Source organism: Portunus trituberculatus, chromosome 33, assembly GCF_017591435.1.
Source record: "Portunus trituberculatus isolate SZX2019 chromosome 33, ASM1759143v1, whole genome shotgun sequence".
NCBI classification, from domain to species: Eukaryota; Metazoa; Arthropoda; class Malacostraca; order Decapoda; family Portunidae; genus Portunus; species Portunus trituberculatus.
The window spans coordinates 5,199,769-5,221,020 of NC_059287.1; the positions used below are offsets into that span (position 1 = coordinate 5,199,769).

At 43.6% G+C, this 21,252-nt stretch overlaps 1 protein-coding gene and 1 long non-coding RNA gene across 2 annotated transcripts in view; both read right to left on the reverse strand.

The window, feature by feature from the left end:
* The window catches only part of LOC123512326, a 44,870-nt gene extending 32,615 nt beyond the window's left edge, over positions 1 to 12,255 (reverse strand). The window contains exons 1-2 of the long non-coding RNA XR_006677064.1: positions 12,222 to 12,255; positions 11,767 to 12,119 (exon numbers count right to left, since the gene is read on the reverse strand). This is a non-coding gene — a long non-coding RNA (uncharacterized LOC123512326). The remainder of the gene's footprint in view (positions 1 to 11,766; positions 12,120 to 12,221) is intronic.
* Positions 12,256 to 15,822: 3,567 nt separating this feature from the next.
* LOC123512195 overlaps positions 15,823 to 21,252 on the reverse strand; it is a 71,014-nt gene continuing 65,584 nt past the window's right edge. The window contains 2 exon segments of the mRNA XM_045268439.1: positions 15,823 to 16,492; positions 18,037 to 18,143. Of these exon segments, the coding sequence (XP_045124374.1) occupies positions 16,386 to 16,492; positions 18,037 to 18,143 (214 nt within the window). The 3' untranslated portion in view covers positions 15,823 to 16,385.

Consider the following 21,252-nt stretch of genomic DNA (forward strand, 5'->3'; position numbering starts at 1 on the left):
GAAAGTATTGAAAGTTTAGAAGTAAATGGAGTATGCAGTGAAGATCCCAGGAAATGGCAGAGGCTATGAATGGATGCTTGGAAGGTATTCACAAAGGAGACTGCTTTTGACAAACCACTGGTAATGGAACAGAAAGGGATTATGAAGGAGTTTCAAGTAACTGTGGAGGAGATCAAGAACATGATGGGGAGTTTAGAAGTGAGAAAAGCTGTGGGACCTTATGGGGTATCAGGATGGATTTTAAGAGAATGCAGGAGCAACTGGCAGAAAAAGTTTGTGAAGTAATTGATGCCTCATTAAGGGAAGGTGTAGTGCCCCAAGACTGGAAAGAGCTAACATTGTCCCAATCTATAAATCAGGTAACAAGAGAGACCCATTGAACTATAGACCAGTGTCACTTACAAGTGTGGTAGCTAAGATGTGTGAGAGGGTGGTGAAGAATAGATGGACAGACTTCTTGGAGAAAATGACATACTTTGTGAGTGTCAATTTGGTTTTAGGAAAGGGCGTTCATGCACGACAAACCTGATATGTTACTATTCGAGGGTGATAGATGTAATACAGGAAAGAGATGGTTGGGCTGATGGAATATATCTGGATTTAAAAAAGGCCTTTGATAAGGTACCACACCAGAGACTGATCTGGAAACTTGAAATGGTAGGAGGAGTGCATGGCAGTTTACTAAAATGGATGGAAGACTTTTGGTAGGAAGAGAAATGAGAACAATAATTAAGGACAGACCATCAGAATGGGGATTGGTGGAGAGTGGAGTTCCACAGGGATCAGTGTTGGCACCAGTAATGTTCGCAGTCTACATAAATGACATGGTGGATGGGGTGTCCAGTTATGTGAGCCTATTTGCAGACGATGCAAAATTGTTAAGAAAAGTGAGATGTGACAAAGATTGCGAACTACTCCAGGAAGACTTGGACAGAATATGGAAATGGAGCTGTACATGGCAAATGGAGTTCAACACGACAAAATGCAAGAAAATAGAGTTTGGCAAGAGTGAAAGAAGAATCAGGAGTATGTACAAGATAGGAAATGAAGACATAAAACCAGTCATGAAGAAAAGACCTTGGGGTGACAATTACCAATGACCTATCGCCAGAGAGACATATAAACAAAATAATTGGAGAAGTATTGAACTTATTGAGGAACATAAGAGTGGCGTTCATATATTTAGATGAAGAAATGATGAAGAAAATAATTACTGCAATGATAAGACCGAGGCTTGAATATGCAACAATACAGTGGGCTCCGAACTTAAAGAAACACATAAGGAAACTAGAGAAAGTACAGAGGGCTGCAACGAAAATGGTGCCTGACTTAAGAGATTTGACTTATGAAGACAGACTGAAAAGAATGCAACTTCCAACCCTGGAAAACAGAAGAGAAAGGGGAGACCTGATAGCAATATACAGAGTGATGATTGGCATGGAAAAATGGATAGGGAAGATCTGTGTATGTGGAATGGAAGAATGTCGAGAGGGCATGGGAAAAACTAAAATGGCCACTTATAGGAGAGATGTGAAAAATATAGCTTCCTCATAGAAGGGTGGAAGCATGGAATAGTTTAGACGTGGAAGTGGTCAACGCAAGGAATATTCATGATTTTAAGAAAAAGCTGGACATAAATAGATATGGAGACGGGACAACACGAGCATAGCTCTTTTCCCGTATGTTACAATTAGGTAAATACACATTACACACACACACACACACACACACACACACACACACACACACTGCTGGGTGACCAGCAGGTGACCGTGGTGAATTACACACACACACATGTAATGTGTTTTTCTATATTTTGCACAGATTAATATAAAGAACTTCTCAGGCATTTTAAAAACAGGTGATCAACTCTCAAAACCATCTGGGAGAATCTAAAGAGGCAGCAGCCAGCAGTGAACCAATGACTGGTGTATTTGCCATCATTGCAACCACAGCCCTGTGCTATGGGACGGATACTCTTCATGTCTTTAATAGCAAAGGCATATGAAGTGGCACTTTATGGAGTGTTCTCATATGGAAAATAAATGTTGGTTTTCCCATCAAAGACAAGAAGAATAAAGAAGCAGAAGAACAAGCTCATCAAATTCTATAATCTAATTTGTATCTGCTGTCATCCACATTTTGCTTCAGATGAGGCTATGGCCTTATGTAACATGCCAAGAATGATATCACATGACAGGTAAAAATATCCCAAAAACACTGACAACAATCACTGTATTTGTTGTTTTTGCTACATGCTACTTAACTAAATTTACATTCTTTAGTTCTCTTAATTTCTATTGCTGTAGTGCTCAGCATTGAATTAGTCAGTCCAGGGTGAGGCCAACTGATTCTGTATCTCTCAAACATTGGCTTGATGTACTCTACAGGCATATTTGAGAGTGCAAATAGTCTCTTCTATGCCCAGATATTAGATTTGGCATTTGAAGGCCCAAGATCTGGCTTTTTTTCCATACAACTTGCACCAAAAAAGAAACAAATTTTCGTTCATGATGATACCAATAAATACGCTCTTTATTATTGCCTTCCAAAAAACTCACCTCAGTCTTAAGTTACATGCCGATAAGTTAATCCACCAAATACAAAGAGGGTTATGTGAAAAATCTTACCATGGGTCCATCATCTTTCTGCGTGACTTTACTTCATGAATCCACACACACACACACAGTCCCGTCTTGTAGCTAAAAGGATAAGCCATTGCAATTGCTCCCACTTTGTACTTGCTTAGTTGATTATTTTCTTCCCTTATCTTTTATTTATTTTTTCCTGGTTCCCTAAATCCCTTTCCAAGCATCTCATTCATTCCCTTTCATTCGCACGTCATCCCTTAAGTGGGTCTCTGTTATCTCTACAATAAATAACACACTTTCAGTCTCCCACACACTTTCAAGTTTATCAGTGCCTCATCCTGACATCCTCGTATATTAACACTTGCCTGGGTAGGGTCATGTCCTCCACTGAATGCCGACTCGCCTGGCAAGTATCCAGTCTTCTTCCAAGGGCTGTAACAGTCACATGGATCATTATGTGCCTGGTGACTTTTGGTGAGATTCAGAGGCCAGGTAGCAATTCTTTTCTTTATGGAAGGCACGCGCGAGGCGGATGACTGCTGATTAGTGGGCAGCCTCTGCTGCCAGTAGGGTGGGTAGATAGATGGAAGGAAATTGACAGCAACTTCCCTCTTTCACAGGCGAGCAGCACGGCGCGCACTCGCTCAACAGCGCAGCACAAGAGTGGCAAGACTATAATTGCTGATAAATTCCTTATATCAACTCGGAAGTATAGCTCTGCGCATATGTAAATGAATAAATACAATTATTTAATTGAATATCTGATCAAACTCAAATTATGTAGGTAACAAGATCACTGCAAGTCCTAAAGAAGAAGAAAAAAAAAAGAAAAAAAATCATGCCAAATTCAAGCACAAAATATATAAAACGTTTTTAGCCTTTTCACCTAATTGTCTTTTCTTTGAGTACGAGCAAACACATACATTGAGCACAGAACGAAAGTTTTGATCCATCGGTAACTATATAGAACAACCATGATGACTGGACTTACAAAGGTTTGAGATGGAGTGCGCGATGCGTGGGATGCCAGTAATTAAAGCAGGTTCACACGTGCCAATCTGAGACTGTTTTTTTTTTTTTTTTTTTGTTATGCATGTAGAGTTTCCGACTCATCCCTTCTAGTTGGAAAGTGTCAGACGTAGCGACTGGAAAGTATCGACTATAATTTTATAGTTGGCGCCTTGGCGGGAAGTGAATGTAAACAAACAGCTAACCGCCGAGATGTTTTCCTAAAGTCGCAAATTGGCACGTGTGATACCGTCTTTATTCTATCGTTCCCAATCTCTCACTCCCTCTGTCTTTTACAGCCCCTCCCTCCATCCCTATTATGTAACAACTTATACTAATATCAAATGCCTTCCGAAGCGTTTCACTAGTTTAGAATTTATTATTTGTGCTTACTTAATATCATGTCAATATAAACTTAAATGACATTTAATGATTGAATTTGTTTTATTTTCTACGCCTTACAATAATAAAGAAATTTATATTATTTCCTGGAAACATCCGATGTTATTTCCTTCAACATTGTGGTTATTTGACAAAGCTATCTTCGGTACTGATAGCTACTACATGATTTAGGAAACTATGATATAGACTACTTGTATTTTCAAACTAACAATTCTTTCTTACTTTTCATTGATGGCGAGGCGGAACATGTCTCCTCTTATTAAATCTGGCTTCACACGATGCAAAACAATACAAATATGAATGTCGCTTCAGCTTGCTTTGAACTAATATATAAATTGCCATGATAAAAGAGTAATGAGGGATCGAAGCACTTCTATTTATAGATTTTTATCACATTCCAATCTTCTATCAACACAATAAAAAATAAAGTAATTGCTATTCATCACTAAACCGGACACAATCATGGATGTCACAGTATCAACATGCCTTAGGAGAATTTCATTTACGTAAAAGCACTCATTTTCTGTATTGCCAGTAGCAAGGGTTTTGCATAAAGAAATAAAAATGATAATATGGCTCGAGGTGAACACTCCATTGCTCACTCGATCGTGTTTGCCGCTGCACTCACATTTCCAGTCCCTCTCACTCACCTCCCTAAATGTCTTGTTTATCCTCGCACTTTCAATTCCTCCCCGTCTCTACTTCTGCCCATTCCACTCCTTTCCTATACCATTGTGCTCTCTACATTCTTTTCAATTATGTTTTTCAACCGATCTTCCTCTCCTTTCCAGTTATGTTCAGCAACTGATCTTTCTCTCCTTTCCAGTTATGTTCCGCAAACGATCTTTTTTCTTTCCAGTTATGTTCCGCAACCGATCTTCCTCTCCTTCCTTCCAATCAGTTAACACCTTACCTGGGACAAGTACACACGCAGGTCAGGTGAGGTCCTGGAGCAGTTTGTCTCTCCGCGCACGTGTGCTTTCCAACTTCGCGCCGCAGGTCTTTGTGTGATCGTGTGTGGCGGATGAGCTTATGCTCACCGCTATACAAACTGCTGACTCTTCTAAAATGGCTAAATCGATGGCCGAGGAGGACTATATCGCAAACAGTGAAGTGTTACATCCCAACGCTGAACACGTGGAGTCTGACATGGATGTAGAGTTCCAACTAGTTGAAAGCAAGAGGAAGAGGTACAAGTTGTGCACAGTGCAAGATAGAGAAACGAGTGACGAAGAAGACGTCGCAGAGACGCAGACAGAGGCAACAAGAAAGTGAAGAATAATGGACGTGAGGCGAGCTACGTTGCGGCTGTGCAGCCTGGGCCGGCGGCTGATCAACGAGACCACGGGAGGATAAACCTACAGCCACACGCGAGCAAGAATGGGGAAGTAAGGCCTGCTGCATCACCCACCAACAGAGTAAGACTACTATTTCCCTCCCAATGTAAGTTAACATTTCATGAAAAGCTGCTATGGACTGTGAAGATGGGGCGGGCCTTCAGGAGATTTGAGCCACTACTTAAAGAGGGAAGGCATAGGCCTTACGTCACCGTGGGTAGTCAAGAGGCGGTCGAGGTGCTCACCACAACTGGATTTTTTTTTTTATACCATGTGGGCTTTTCACGGGAATTTATGGGCTAAAGGGGATACTTATTAGGGTACCTCCTATCTCAAAGCCCACCCGCTAGGAAACCGTTGCCCTGAGTGAGGAAGCCCAACCTGCACTCAGACCGTGGACAGGATTCGAACCCGTGCGCTTGGAGAACCCTCGGATCCCAAAGCACGCATGGTTCCACTGTACCACGGGATTTGAAAATGTTGTGCTCCAGCTACCGGAGGATGGGAAGAAATATACAAAAGTGATCATTTTTAGGTACCCCAGATACTAGAGCCAGAGTTCTTACTAGATGACACAAGATTTGTGTGGGCAAAGCGACATGTTGTACGTGTACGAGGAGAGCAGAGGTGCAGGTGATTGCTCTTGTGAAGGGTGAGGTGCCTGAGAAAGTTTTTATTCCTGGTGCTGGGTATCGAAGAGTGGTGTCATACTTGCCTGAACCTGATATATGCTTCCGCTGCAGCAGATGGGGACACAGGGCATGGAAGTGCCAGGAAGACCCGAGATGTAGATACTGCGCAAGGTGTGTGCGGAGAAGATAAAAGCAGGAAATACAGTGCAGTCGAAATGCTGCAACTGCGGATGAGACCATAATGCCACGCACCCACTGTGCCCTCAGAAACCCGTCGTTCAACGAAATTATGGTGAAGACAAGATGAAGGAAGTGATGTACGATAAGAGAATCAACAGGAGCTCACAACAATCCAGTTATCATGCATGGCAACAAGGAGAAGAGGCGACTGTGGGCTATTCATCTCAAAGTGGGGGAGCGAGTGGACAGGTGACGACACAGGAGTGGCCGCCGCTGCTGGGAGGGGAGGACCGCCAGGCGGGTCACATCCAGGCCGCTTCGCCACAAACCATCGACCCAAGATGTATTAGACTTAGTCTAATACATCTTGCCATCGACCTGACGCCAGGACACCTGCACTCCCCCTCCTTTTCTACCGCCCGCGCGCCGCACCCACCCAGCGCACTGGCAGCAGCTGGACCCCCGCCCACACAGGCTGGGTTGCCGAGTGTGGCTTCTACTGACAACAGTGGTGAGATATTAGCCTATATTAAGAAACTAGAAGAAAATTGATGATATAGATACGAGAGTGAACGTAGCTCTTCAAGGACGGGAAAGTAAAGTAACGGGAACCAAACCAAAGGACAGGGAGCAGAAAAGTCAAGATAACACTTCCATATGTACGGAGGAGTGCAATGCCAGTGTTGACTATCGGAGTGGATCTGGAATATCAGATGATGTTAATTTTGATGGTTTGTTAAAGAAATGGGAAAGCAGTGGTAGAGACCGGGCTGTTTTTGTTAAGAACTGGAGTGAAATGCAGGAGTGCCTTGACGCAGCTAGAAATATTCTGGAGAGAGTTGCTCGATTTACTGAAGCTGATGACTTGACTTCTGCTCATGGGTGTGTGTGATCTCAAAATTATGTCATGGAATGTCAATGGGTGTGTGTGATCTCAAAATGATCATGTCATGGAATGTCAACAGTGTTAGGAACAGAACAACTGATGTACACTACTATGTCACGAAAATACTACGGATGTGATATCATTACAGGAGACTGGAGACAGGGGAAAGGGTCACGGCTAAAATTGAAGGGTTATCACAGTTATCATTTACCCGGTCGTGAAGGGGTAAGGGGATTATCCACATTTGTGAAAAACTCTCTTCCCTCGGAACTTATTGGTAGGTCTGAGAGGGAGGCAGGCATTGAGAGCCTTGCAATCAGAGTGCATACAAATAATGGGCTAATGAATATTGTTAACCTCTATACGTTAGTAGAGGTTGACAATATTCATTACCAGATTGTATATTTAATGATGTCACTCTGCTTGCGGGTGACTTCAATGCCCGACACGGTCATTTAGGGAAACGAGTGTGCCTGGTAATAGTAATGGCGCAACCTTTGCACAATTTTTACAAGATTACAATGACATAACCCTGTTGGGGACACCTGAGGCAACCCATCTCAAGGGCGGACGCCTTGATTATGCCTGTATATTGAATGATCAGGGACTGATTGCTGAGTGTACCATACAACACGAGCTACTTAGTGATCATTTTGCGCTTGACATAACAGTACCTGTCGAGAAATTAAGTATAGGATTTACTAGAAAGAGAATAATAATGCCTAGATCACGCAGTTTGATTGAGTCGTTTACACACAAAGTTTCAACCTGGTACAAGAGTTACACGCCTAACAATGTAGATGATTTCTATAACGATTTGCTTAATAAAATTGAGCACTTTCTTCCCACGAATGGCGGTGCTACATGTAAAAACAGTTACCTTAAAAGAGGCGAGACTTACACCAACAGCGCATACGTAAAAAAGTGGAACAGGCTGCTACGAGTGGCACACAAGAAATGGCTGCAAGCTGGTAGGAGTGATGAGAGGAGGGAGGTGTTGTTGGAAACAGCAAAAGAATGTGGTAACATAAGAAGGGAAGCACGTGGTGATAGGTGGGAGAGGTTTGCCAACGAAATAGGGAGAAGTACAAACACCCATGAGATATGGAAAAAAGTAAATATCGTTCGTGGCAAGATGCCTCAGAATATATCACATCCTCACCCTCAAGCTGTGGCTGATCAAAAGGCTGAACAATGGGCTGAGGCTGCATCTAGTGCTGGGCTGCCAGAAGTAGTAAGACAAGGGGTCAGTAGCTGGGAGGGATAGAGGCGAGCGTTTATCAACTCGGCCGTAAATATGGGAGGACCGACCTGTATTGAGAATACTCAGGAGGAGCTACTGCGAGCAGTTAAGCATGGGAAGTCCACAGCACCGGGAGAGGATGGAGTTACATACGATGTGCTAAATTGCTTAGCTTCAATAAAAGACGGACCTCTGCTTGATCTCTTTAACATGAGCTATAGGGAGGGCAGGTTACCTGAATTATGGAAGAAGGCTGTAATAGTACCATTTCCAAAGTCCGGTGGGGGCTTCAGACCTGTCTCTGACGTCATACTTAGGTAAGATGATGGAGAGGGTATTGCTGGGGAGGGTACATTACTTGCTACAAGGCTACTTACATCCCTCACTGTACAGATTCACTAGAGGAAAGGGAACCACTGGGGCTATTATAAGCGGTCTTAGTAATGAAGCTGACTACTGCCGCACATTCAATGATCTGAAAGGAGCTTTTGATAGAGCTAATGGCGAGATAATTTTGCACGAGCTCGCCAGTTTGGGAGTGACAGAACGGCTGCTGTGTTGGATTGGTGACTATTTACATGGCAGACGCGCGACAGTGTGTTATCAGGGAGTTTCTTCCTCTGAAAAGAGCTTCGAATTGGGTACGCCCCAGGGAGGAGTACTCAGTTTCAATGTACTAATGAATAGGCTGGCCAAAGAACATCTAACGACGGGCGTGACTTTGACAATCTATGCTGATGACATTCTATTGCAAAGCAAAAAAAGTTAACAACATGCAGGAAGCTTTAACATCCGTCAACCAGCTTACGCAGAGGCTTGGCCTTGTTATTAACGAGGCCAAGACTAAGTTTGTGTGTCGTTCAAAAAGCAGGTGCGAACTTCAAATCAATAACATAAATATTGAGAGGGTAAAAAGTTATAAATATTTAGGAGTGTACGTTGGCTACACTGCAGAGAGCAGAGAAGCCGAGCTGAACTACCAGATAACACAATGTCGCGCAAGGTTAAAACCAATCAAAGCACTGGCATGGAGTGGGCGAGGCATTGGTGTGCCTATATTAAGAATGCTCTATATAAGCACAGTAAGATCTGTAATAGAATATACCAGTCCTGTCCTCTCAAGCTTTGATAACAGGAGACTCCTAAAACTTGACAGAATTCAAAACGAGGCAATGAGAGTGGTCTTAAATTGCCCCAAAAATGCAATGATACTTGCAATGAGGTGCGAGCTGAATCTCCCAAGCATTCCTGACATAATACGGGAAGGAAACGCCGTTAGTGTTGTTAAGCACCTGCGCTCTGACAGCGGGGCGGCAATGCGAAGACTATTAGGCGTGAACCACAACCGCACCCTCCAAGGGGTGAAAAACATTATTTAATGGGAATTGCAGATAGTTTCCTCGCTTATAGCATAAATAATGAAGATATACGTACAAGCCGTCAGGACGGTGCTGCAGCCGCCCTGGGAAGGGAGGGGAGTAGACGTGGAAATGAATCATATGCCTTACAAAAAGGATGAGTACATTCCATTGGAACTAAAGGTGCACTATGAGTTGATGATCAGCGAGTTGGTTGGTAGCAATACTACACATGTCTACTGTGATGGGTCAGTGAAAGACGATGGCAGGGCTGGGTGCGGAGTACTACTCAGGCACACCAACCATGATGGAACACATGTAGACATTGAGCGTTGCTACCGACTGACTGACAATGTATCATCAACTCAGACTGAGCTGTGTGCCTTCAAATTTGCACTCGGCCTGCTGCAGGGAGGTACCGGGAATGTCTGCGTGTTTAGTGATAGTAGAGGGGCGCTGGAATTTCTGGTGAGCCCTAAGCCTGTCCTGGAAAGTTTGGTGTTTGTGCAAAGCCCTGAAACAAGCTTTAGAACCTTGCAGAAACATAATGTTCCTGTGGATCCCGGCCCACGTCGGGATACAAGGCAACGAAAGAGCCGACCACTTGGCAAAACTGGGCAGTGAAAAATGTGATATTGATTTACAATGTAGCTAAACCCTTAGACAGATAAAAACAAACATAAGGAGTGTACACACAAATATTGAAAGAGATGAGATAGTGGCCCAATGTGATAACAGTGAAACACTTAGACACTATGTGCGTGTTACAAATGAAACTAACTACACTTATGGGAAACACAGGGCGGCTTGGAAGGACCGTGTTTGCACCAGACTCAGGATGGGCTATAAATATCTTTGGGAGCTGGGAGTGGTGGTGAGCGAGGCAGCCAAACAGTGTAGGCTGTGAAGTGAGCCTGACGCTCACTCGCTCCACCACTGCGTGCTCTGGTGTCCCTCTCTATCGCATGCTAGGCAGGCCACGTCTAGTTCCCTCACTGATCAAGTCATCTGGCTTTTCAACAGCAATAAGATAGGGGGAGCTGCTCGCCAGCTCAAATATCCTACGGCAGATATTGTAACATATGTATGTAATAAATAAGTTAGACCACTTACGATTAAGGTTAGGTTAGTTTTTATATGTAAGATTCATCTCCTATCACTTCACTTCATAACACTGATTGCTCTCAATGACTTACGTATTGTACTTAGTTTTTAACCATTTTGTTTAGGTTGATGGAGACATGTCCCATCCACCCTTTGGGATAAGATATATCCTCTTGTATAGATGTATATATATCTCAATAAATGTATCAATCAATCAATCAATCCTTCCAATTATGTTCCGCAACTGATCTTTCTCTCCTTTCCAGTTATGTTCCGCAACCAATCTTTCTTTCCTTTTCTCCTTCTCTTAAGCTTTTTATCCTTACATCCCACTTCTTTCCCACCATTCCTTCCCTTTCTTATTGTATTTATTTATATTACAATTTTTTTCAGATTGTCTCACGAGCTCCCTTCTCCCTCGGCTTGTGTTAACTGTCCATTCTTCCATCTCGTTATTCCTTCGTCCCTTTCTTTTAGTTTGTATCTATTGCCACTCTCCTCCCCCGTCCTATTACTATACTTTCCCTTTTCATAAATTGTCGACGGTTTAATTACACCTTTCATATTTTTCCTCTTCGTTCAGCTTATTGTCGTCTTTCCTCCAACTTACTTATATCATAATAGACTCTCCCTTCTTCCTTAATGTTGATAATAGTATTTCCTTTCTCTTTTGACTATTAAGTATGTAAGGGCAAAGGTAGTTTATATAGATATTGGCAACACATAACTTAGTTTGACATAACAGTATTACTGGTCTCACTTCGATTCCCTTCAATAAGAGAAGAATAAAAAAGTCAGCAGAATATCAATAACAAATACAAATATGTCTGTCACGCGTGTTAAGGTCGTGCGTCAATCACGTATGGGAGGGTTTTCTTGATTATTACATCACCTTAATTTCCTTACATCTTTATTTTGTACGTCATTTATACTTATGATAAAGTAGTGGGCTTCTTTGTAATACTCAAAGGGAAAACTTTATTCTCTACTTCAAGAACCGTAAATGAGGAGTTAATTATACATACCCTGCGTGAAGAGAAGCGCTGGTAGGGGCGTAGGGCGGCACTATGGTGAAACGGCAAGAGCGGCAGTGGTGGTGGTGATGGCTGTTCGTGGTGGCAGCGTCTGGTGCAGCTCACACTGCATCGGATATTAAAATTGTTTCCAAACTCAAGTGGGAGGCGGTAGGGTCAGGCACCAGACACACGCTGCTCCACGTGCTGGGCGGGTCGCGGCGTCGTGCACACGAGTGATGTGTGAAGATCGTGGCGTCACGGCAGGTTATTCCATTACGCTCTCATGTTAGCATGCACGCAGATCCAACAGCAGCAACAACATCAATAGCAGCAGTAGCACAAGCGGGGTCATCACGAGGAAGCTGGAGAGAGCAAGATGACGTGACGTGCCCACTCTAAATATACGTAGTACAGCCATTTATATTTCAGCTGTCACTTGCGTACGCGCGAGTAGCTATACTTACTGAGGCGCAGCTGCAGGCAGTGAGTGGAGTAAAGCGTTGCATTAGCTGGCCTGGTGGTCTCCTCGATTTGGAATCAGAGACCAACAGGAGTCGAGAAACTGAATCACACATCGAGTTACGATCATTCACTCTTTGACTATAGTTAAAGAGGGCAAGGTCCCGAGGCCTCGCTTGAACTCGCTCATATACACACAAGCACGCACACATACACACACACACACACACACACACACACACACGTAAATAGCTAACAATGAGTAGCTCTGACCCTCATTCATATACTAAATAGGCACACACGCACCACTGTTTCAAATACCATTGTGGTTTTCACACGGCTCTAAATTCTAACAGTGTGGAAGTATCACCTAAAATGAGCTGTTTTTTTTTTCTGAAGCCGTATAATCGTTCTACATAACTCATCATAACATTAATCTAGCTAGTTATTTTCACAATTGAATTACACCTAATTTTGAATTGTAAGATGTCAAATTAGAGCTTTGATGGCACAGCCACCACTCTTATTAGGAGGCGCTCACCTCTCCAGTCACTACACACCACCCTTTGTCCTGAACCATGCATCGCGTACACTAGAACATTGCTTCATTGCAGCTCTACTCGTTCGTGGAGATTACAGCATCCTATATATTAAGAAAGTTTTTTTTTTCCACTAACTCGAGCTACAGTATTTACTGCATAATAAAGAATACATCAGAGAGGATAGTTAATAAATAATGAAGAAACGCATATTTATTAATACAAAACACTTGAAACTGGAATATGTTTTCTTCAGTTGCACACAAAGAACCATGAAATACACCAAGACTTCAAAGCATGACACATATTTTCTTTTGTTTTACCCCATTAACAACACTGCCCATGAAAAGTACTTAAATTTTCATGGACGGAAAAATATAACAACTTCACAATTGTCACCACTTTTTACGAGATATTTAGCTTTACATGTAAAGGAAGAAAGTTATCCTTCATCAGAAACAACTCCAAACTTATTTCCCAAGACCGTCAGGAAACATATGATTTGGACATCGATGATTATATATATATATATATATATATATATATATATATATATATATATATATATATATATATATATATATATATATATATATATATATATATATATATATATATATATATATATATATATATATATATATATATATATATATATATATATATATATATATATATATATATATATATATATATATATATATATATATATATATATATATATATATATATATATATATATATATATATATATATATATATATATATATATATATATATATATATATATATATATATATATATGCAACAAAAACTATGTAACTTGTTATGGACATAATTTCTCTCAGTTCAACCACGCTCACTCGTCCTCCATGTCACTTTGTCACCATCCTCCATTTCTTGTTCCTACACCGTTTGAAGGCACAGATCGGCAAGAGGCGACTGTACATAAAACAAACTAGGAAAACTCAGTCACACAAGGGGGACTGGAACTAAGTGAGGTGAGGCGAGGTGGGACGCCGGCCTCGCTTAGAGCTGAGCTGAAGACTTCTTAACTTGCTGTGGCTCCATCTCGTGTAACTCAGATGACTTCACTCTACTCGCCTCGTGTCGTGCTGCCGTCAGCCTCTCGTGCATCTGTCAGTGAGAAGGGAGAGTGGCGGGTCTGCTCCCTCCTGGTGCCAACGGCTTGGTGCTGATTCATGGGATGCGGTGGTGGGGGCCTCTGGGATGGGTGACGGAGCAGAGGGTTTGGTGGTGGGACTTACGATTAAGATTGAGGACCTCAGAATGGATAGCGGGACTCTGGGACAGGCAGGGAGGCTTAATTAAGGGAAGGTGATGTGGCTTGGGGCGTTAATGAACGTAGGAATTGGTGGTTGGGCTTTGGATATGTAGAGAGAGAGAGAGAGAGAGAGAGAGAGAGAGAGAGAGAGAGAGAGAGAGAGAGAGAGAGAGAGAGGTGGGGTGGGGGTGGGAGGGTATCCTGGTTGAAGTGGATGGTGTGCGGCCAAGAACAAGTCACAGTGAAGGTGCACAACATTTTGTAATGGCTGCATTTTCCCATTTCCACTAAAATGCAGCGTCTCTACGAACTTGGACAATGGTGCTGAGACAGAGTTAACAGCGTATTTGCCAACAAGGGATGATTCATATCCCTGACAAGTAGGAAAGATAAATGGTGCATCAAGTCATCAAAAGTATGATAACGTACGTCAATGCGTGCAGGGAAGTAGAGGGAACAAATGTGTAAGTGTCACGCCTGCCACTCCTTAATGGGATGTCGCCACTGAGAAGAGTGTTGTTGGTTTATTCGTGCACACTAAGCCTTCCTGATGCCGCCAACCAGGGGTGACGGATCGTGAGTATTATCAATATCACTATTTTCATAAGACTTTTCAAATACCCACTACACATATATAAACAGGCCTGAGCTCATGAAGGATGAACGAATTTTTCTTTCGATTGGATGTTGCACCTCTAGTGTTGAGGAGGATTCTTGACACCATGGAAGGGGACTCCTTATGACATGTCTGGCAAGGGCCACATTCTCACCACACGTGTGCTCATACAGACCTTACCTCAAGGTCCTCAAGGTGTTTTGCAGTTTTCTTCCAGATGGAGTCTGCATAACATGATTAGTTTCTAATGGAACCTTGCCCGTAATATTCCCACAACACCAGTGTTTGGTGGGGCTGGCCAGTATCACTCCTACAACACCAGTGTTTGGCGGGGCTGGCCCGTAACATTCCTACAAAACCAGTGTCTGGCAGGGCTGGCCCGTAACACTCCTACAACACCAGTGTTTGGCGGGGCTGTCCCGTAACACTCTCACAACACCCGGTAACACTCCCACAACACCAGTGTCTGGCGGGGCTGGCCCGTAACACTCCTACAAAACCAGTGTCTGGCGGGGCTGGCCCGTAACACTCCCACAACACCAGTGTCTGGCGGGGCTGACCCGTAACACTCCCACAACACCAGTGTCTGGCGGGGCTTGCCCGTAACGCTCCCACGAGGCCTGCTTTACGGAAGGCAAAGAAAGCACCGGCTTTCTTACAGGAGACGGAAGCAACTGATACGTATTAAAGACAATAGGTCGATATGTATATCATATGCATAAACAGGATTGATGATGACTACATGGAAGAATGACACGTGTATGTGTGTGTGTGTGTGTGTGTGTGTGTGTGTGTGTGTGTGTGTGTGTGTGTGTGTGTGTGTGTGTGTGTGTGTGTGTGTGTGTGTGTGTGTGTGTGTGTGTGTGTGTGTGTGTGTGTGTGTGTGTGTGTGTGTGTGTGTGTGTGTGTGTGTGTGTGTGTATATATATATATATATATATATATATATATATATATATATATATATATATATATATATATATATATATATATATATATATATATATATATATATATATATATATATATATATATATATATATATATATATATATATATATATATATATATATATATATATATATATATATATATATATATATATATATATATATATATATATATATATATATATATATATATATATATATATATATATATATATATATATAAAGAAATAGTTAAACATACGTAATTATACCACTTATACGCATACAATATATTTTTCCGAACATGAAGATCTAATATAGACATTTTCCACTGGCTCATACCATTGCTGCAGGTGACAGGATAGAGAAGAGATGGAGGGATGGAGGGATGGAGGGATGGATGGTCGGAGGAGTGAAGGAGGTGAGAGGAGGTAGGATGGAGGTGAGGGGTGAGGACTGAGGACACTGATGGCCAGGCAGCTCCATGTCGTTGCCTATCAAGAGTAGGACAAGGACAATGGCACTGGCAGTTCTATAATATGTATAAAACTTAACACTATCATTAAAAGATTCTCACCACTCTTGTGACACCAAGAGAAGTAATGCAAAGTCTCGCAGGTGGTGATTGTGACGGCAGTGTGAGGCTGCTACGTCTAGTCATCATTAAGAGCTTGAGCACAATCTGAAGAGGAACGCTGTCCATACTGCTGTATGTGTCCCCTGCACTGCTGACCACCATCTGACACTTGGGAGAGTTCCCGGCGCGATGACCTGAAGCTCAGATAAGGGAGGTCATTGCGCTAGTGACGGAGAATTGCTTCAGAGGAGGTGCACAGGTGGGCGAGCAGGTGTGCAGCCTGGGAGAGGAACACTAACAGGATGGACACCCACGTATGGCTGCTCCCGCCTGAAATAATTGAGAAAGAGCGTGTTAGACAAATCACCATACCCACCTTTGCAAGTCACCGGCTGTGTGATGGTGGAGGGGAGGCTGATGCGACTGAAGGTAATAGCGCATGCCAAAACGAAAGAGGAAAATATTGGATCCGGGAAAGAGCCAAGGAATGGAAACAAATATGAGGAAATGAGGAGTGGAAGACCAATAAAGATACGAGATATGAGGAGGATAAAAGCACGAGGACAGGGGGAAGGAAAAATAATATCGCAGATGGAATGACTTGGGAGCGAGGAGGAAGAAGGGAAGAGAAGAGAAAAAAGATCGGTGCGTCAATGATGCGGGACGAGTGTGTGTGTGTGTGTGTGTGTGTGTGTGTGTGTGTGTGTGTGTGTAATTTACCACCACCACCACCACCACGGTCGTCTGCTGGTCACCCTGCCAGCCTTCCCCATTACGGAGTGAGCTCAGAGCTCATAGCTCATCTTCGGGTAGGACTGAGACCACAACACATTCCACACACCGGGAAAGCGAGGCCACAATACCTCGATTTACATCCCGTACCTATTTACTGCTAGGTGAACAGGGGCTATACATTAAGATGCTTGCCCATTTGCCTCACCACTTCCCGGGACTCGAACCCGAGACCTCTCGATTGTGAGTCGAGCGTGCTAACCACTACACTACGCGGTGTGTGTGTGTGTGTAATTCACCTCGGTGAATTACACACACACGCCTGCTGGTCACCCAGCCAGTCTTCCCCATTACAGAGCGAGCTCAGAGCTCATAGACCGATCTTCGGGTAGGACTGAGACCACATCAACACAACACACACCGGGAAAGCGAGGCCACAACCCCTCGAGTTACATCCCGTACCTATTTACTGCTAGGTGAATAGGGGCCACACATTAAGAGGCTTGCCCATTTGCCTCGCCGCTTACCGGGACTCGAACCCGGCCCTCTCGATTGTGAGTCAAGCGTGCTAACCACTACACTACGCGGTGTGTGTGTGTGTGTGTGTGTGTGTGTGTGTGTGTGTGTGTGTGTGTGTGTGTGTGTGTGTGTGTGTGTGTGTGTGTGTGTGTGTGTGTGTGTGTGTGTAATTCACTTCGGTCTGCTGCTGGTCACCTAGCCAGTCTTCCCCATTACGGAACGAGCTCAGAGGTCATAAATCGACCTTCGGGTAGGACTGAGACCACATCAACACAACATCCCGTACCTATTTACTGCTAGGTGAACAGGGGCCACACATTAAGAGGCTTGCCCATTTGCCTCGTCGCTTACCGGGACTCGAACCCGGCCCTCTCGAGTGTGTGTGTGTGTGTGTGTGTGTGTGTGTGTGTGTGTGTGTGTATTTCTTTATCAAGAGAGTGATTACTTAGCAAATGGCAACTTTACATATAATCACAATAAACGACGAACATAAGTCATAGAATAACAGACGACAAAGTACCACCACCACCAGTGATAAAACACCTGACAGTCACACAGACCTTGGGTGGTTGGGACACGCCAGGTGCAGAACGCAAGGAGGAGGGAGTGCTGCGGTCACTCACCTGCGTAGATACCTTTACTTTCCAGGACTGAGCCCGTCTGCTGCAGCTGCCCCTCCGCTGACTCCTCGGAGCTCTGCCAGTACACGGCGGCGATGGTGGCGGTGCACCTGTAGGCATAAGGGGAAGGTGAGGGGGTGAGGAGGTGAAGGGAGGCAAGGATCTACGGTCCCCACTTTCTCTCTCTCTCTCTCTCTCTGGAATAGCACATCGTCAAGGGTAATTAGAACCAGGCCGCTAATTCGTCGCGGTGGCTTTAGTGTGTATCGCACATTAAATACCAATTATTAAAGGGGATCGCCATTCCGCACTCCTTCCGTTTTAATGGACGAGTCTCTATGGTTCATTGAGAAACACAACGAAACAACTAACAATGCGTTGCTGCTTCTTTACTTTAACTGAGTGCCCGTAGCTATATTTCTAGTGTGAAATTGATTAAGAAGAGAACGTGAATGGTATTCCGAGAAACGCAAGCCATCTACGTATCATAAATGTATTCTCTTCTCTTTTACTTCTCTGTCTCCCTGCTTACAATATGAATATGATAGAACTGACTTGAAACAAGGTAGAATATAACCAGTGATCTATAGAAAGTAATTAAATATAGGGCAAGGTTACTTTCTTTTCTACTCCGGATATATATTTGCAAGACACTGACTTCTATGAAAATGAAACCAATAAACAAATATTTGATCCGCACAACGAAAAAGTCCTAAACATAACTAAATACAAAGAAACGATCATTCTTCGTGAAGGCCTTCCTTTTCCTCTTACACTGCACTGCTGTGTGACATTTAGGCTCGTCTTCAGAAACGGTCTGCTTTCTCACCACGATTATTTTACAAGACCACAGAGATGATCAGCTGTGCAGAAATCTTGTTACTCTGCCTCTAGAACCGTAAAAGTACCTTAAAAACTCTTGTCAATTTAAACAAAGGCTTTTGAAAATAGTGGAGTTACGTAAAGCACAGAAATGTTTGAGAATACGAGCCCTAATTACGAAAATTAAGAGATGCATTGTGGTCACGCATCTGAGCAACACAGGACACCTCGTGGGGCGGGGAGGAAGTTCATTGAAGCTTATCAATTTTTGGCATTCATCTCCCGAAACATCCTTCAACGCTCATGGTGGCAGTGACACTTCTTTCCAGAAGCAAGAAGCGCGAGGGTGTCACTCCTTGCATCACTCGCCGCCACGCTGGTTCACCTGTCACTGCCACATCTTCCTCAGCAAAGTCAGCATCGTTAAGTGACGAGTGGTGGCGCACACACACACGGTATGCGTTCAGAGGGTCTCTGTATGGAATTAAACAATATCACCTGGGTATTGTTTTGAGCAAGGTTTGCTAAGAGCTATGGAACTGTTTCTTATCGCTATTCCATTATTCAATGCACACACACACACACACACACACACACACACACACACACACACACACACACACACACACTCTGCCCTGACGTTATAAAGGATGTAAGCTTTTGGCCTCATCCCGATGCTAGAGTAAAAGATGGGTGGCTGTGTCCACGTCGTATAGCTGTTGCACGGATTATCGAAAAGACTCAGTGAAAGTGTTGTAGAAAGAGAATAGGAATCAAAAGTGATGCTGTTGTCGGAGTAGAGAACTTGTTAACTGAGCGTGTATCAGCTGCAACCTCAGCCATGACTATAGTGAGCACAGCAGGCACACTCGCCAGCAGCAACTCGGCCAAGGCACTGACTGAGCTGTTGATGCATCTCTCTGGGAACTCGAAGTGCAACGTTGTCACAAAGCAGAAGGCTGGATGTTATTATTGGTTTTTATTTAATATTAATTAAACATAAAAATATCAGAGGAATTGTAACAGCGAGAAGAGCAACTACCCGTCACCAGAGAGAGAGAGAGAGAGAGAGAGAGAGAGAGAGAGAGAGAGAGAGAGAGAGAGAGAGAGAGAGAGAGTGAGAGACGTTACCGAGATATTAATTTTCAGCAACACGTGCCTCATTAGGTAGTTAAAACGCCCCCCACCCCCCAAGGTGAAAGCATAGGCTTCTGCTTCAATAGCGTCCCTTCCCTGCTCTTTCCTCTTTTCGAGGCGACAACAGAATGAATACTTTTATATTTTTGTGACGTGCAAAGGAGACCCGGCCAAGGCAAAAGAAAACAAGAGAAAAAACTTAGGCAAACGCTGCCTCCTTCGCCTCAGAAAGTTGCAATTTATCGTTTAAAAAATTTGAAGGCTCCCTGCAATCTTTATACGTAAATTTACCATTAAAAATGTATGCACCAGAAAATTTAACTGCGCTGAAATTTGAAAGTGGTCTGAAAACTGGTTCTCTCTGGAATTTGTACCCACCTCAGCAAATAGAAAAAAAAAATATATAAAATAAATAAACAAAACAAACAAACAAAAACATACAAATAAATAGATGTTTCAACAAATGTACAGGTCTTGTTTGTTTATTCTTAACAAAAGTCTGTCTGAAAATCCACCAAATATTGCACGTGATATCTATTAAATCATGCTAATATCCAGAAACACTTCACTTTGTTTTCATCACTCACTCCTGAGAAGGAGGTGGAGGAAAAGGTGGAGGAGGAGAAGGAGGAGGAGGAGGAGGAGGAGGAGGAGGAGGAGGAGGAGGAGGAGGAGGAGGAGGAGGAGGAGGAGGAGGAGGAGGAGGAGGAGGAGGAGGAGGAGGAGGAGGAGAGAGGAAGAAGAAGAGGAGGAGGAGGAGGAGGAGGAGGAGGAGGAGGAGGAGGAGGAGGAGGAGGAGGAGGAGGAGGAGGAGGAAGAAGAAGAAGAAGAAGGAAGAAGAAGAAGAAGAAGAAGAAGAAGAAGAAGAAGAAGAAGAAGGAGGAGGAGGAGGAGGAGGAGGAGGAGGAGGAGAAGGAGGAGGAGGAGGAGAAGAAGAGAAGAGGAGGAGGAGGAGGAGGAGGAGGAGGAGGAGGAGGAGGAGGAGGAGGAGGAGGAGGAGGAGGAGGAGGAGGAGGAGGAGAGAAGGAGAGGAGAGGAGGAGGAGGAGGAGGAGGCGGAGGAGAAGGAGGAGGAGGAGGAGGAGGAGGAGGAGGAGGAGGAGGAGGAGGAGATGGTAGGAAAGGGAGGAGTAGGAAGAGAAGAAAGTTAAAGGTTATGGGAAATGTGGGGTTTCCGGACATGGCGGCGTGGTGAGGTGAAAGTCCCACAAGGTTGAGAATCTATCACGAAAAATGTGGAGACGTTGGCTGAGGGGAGAAA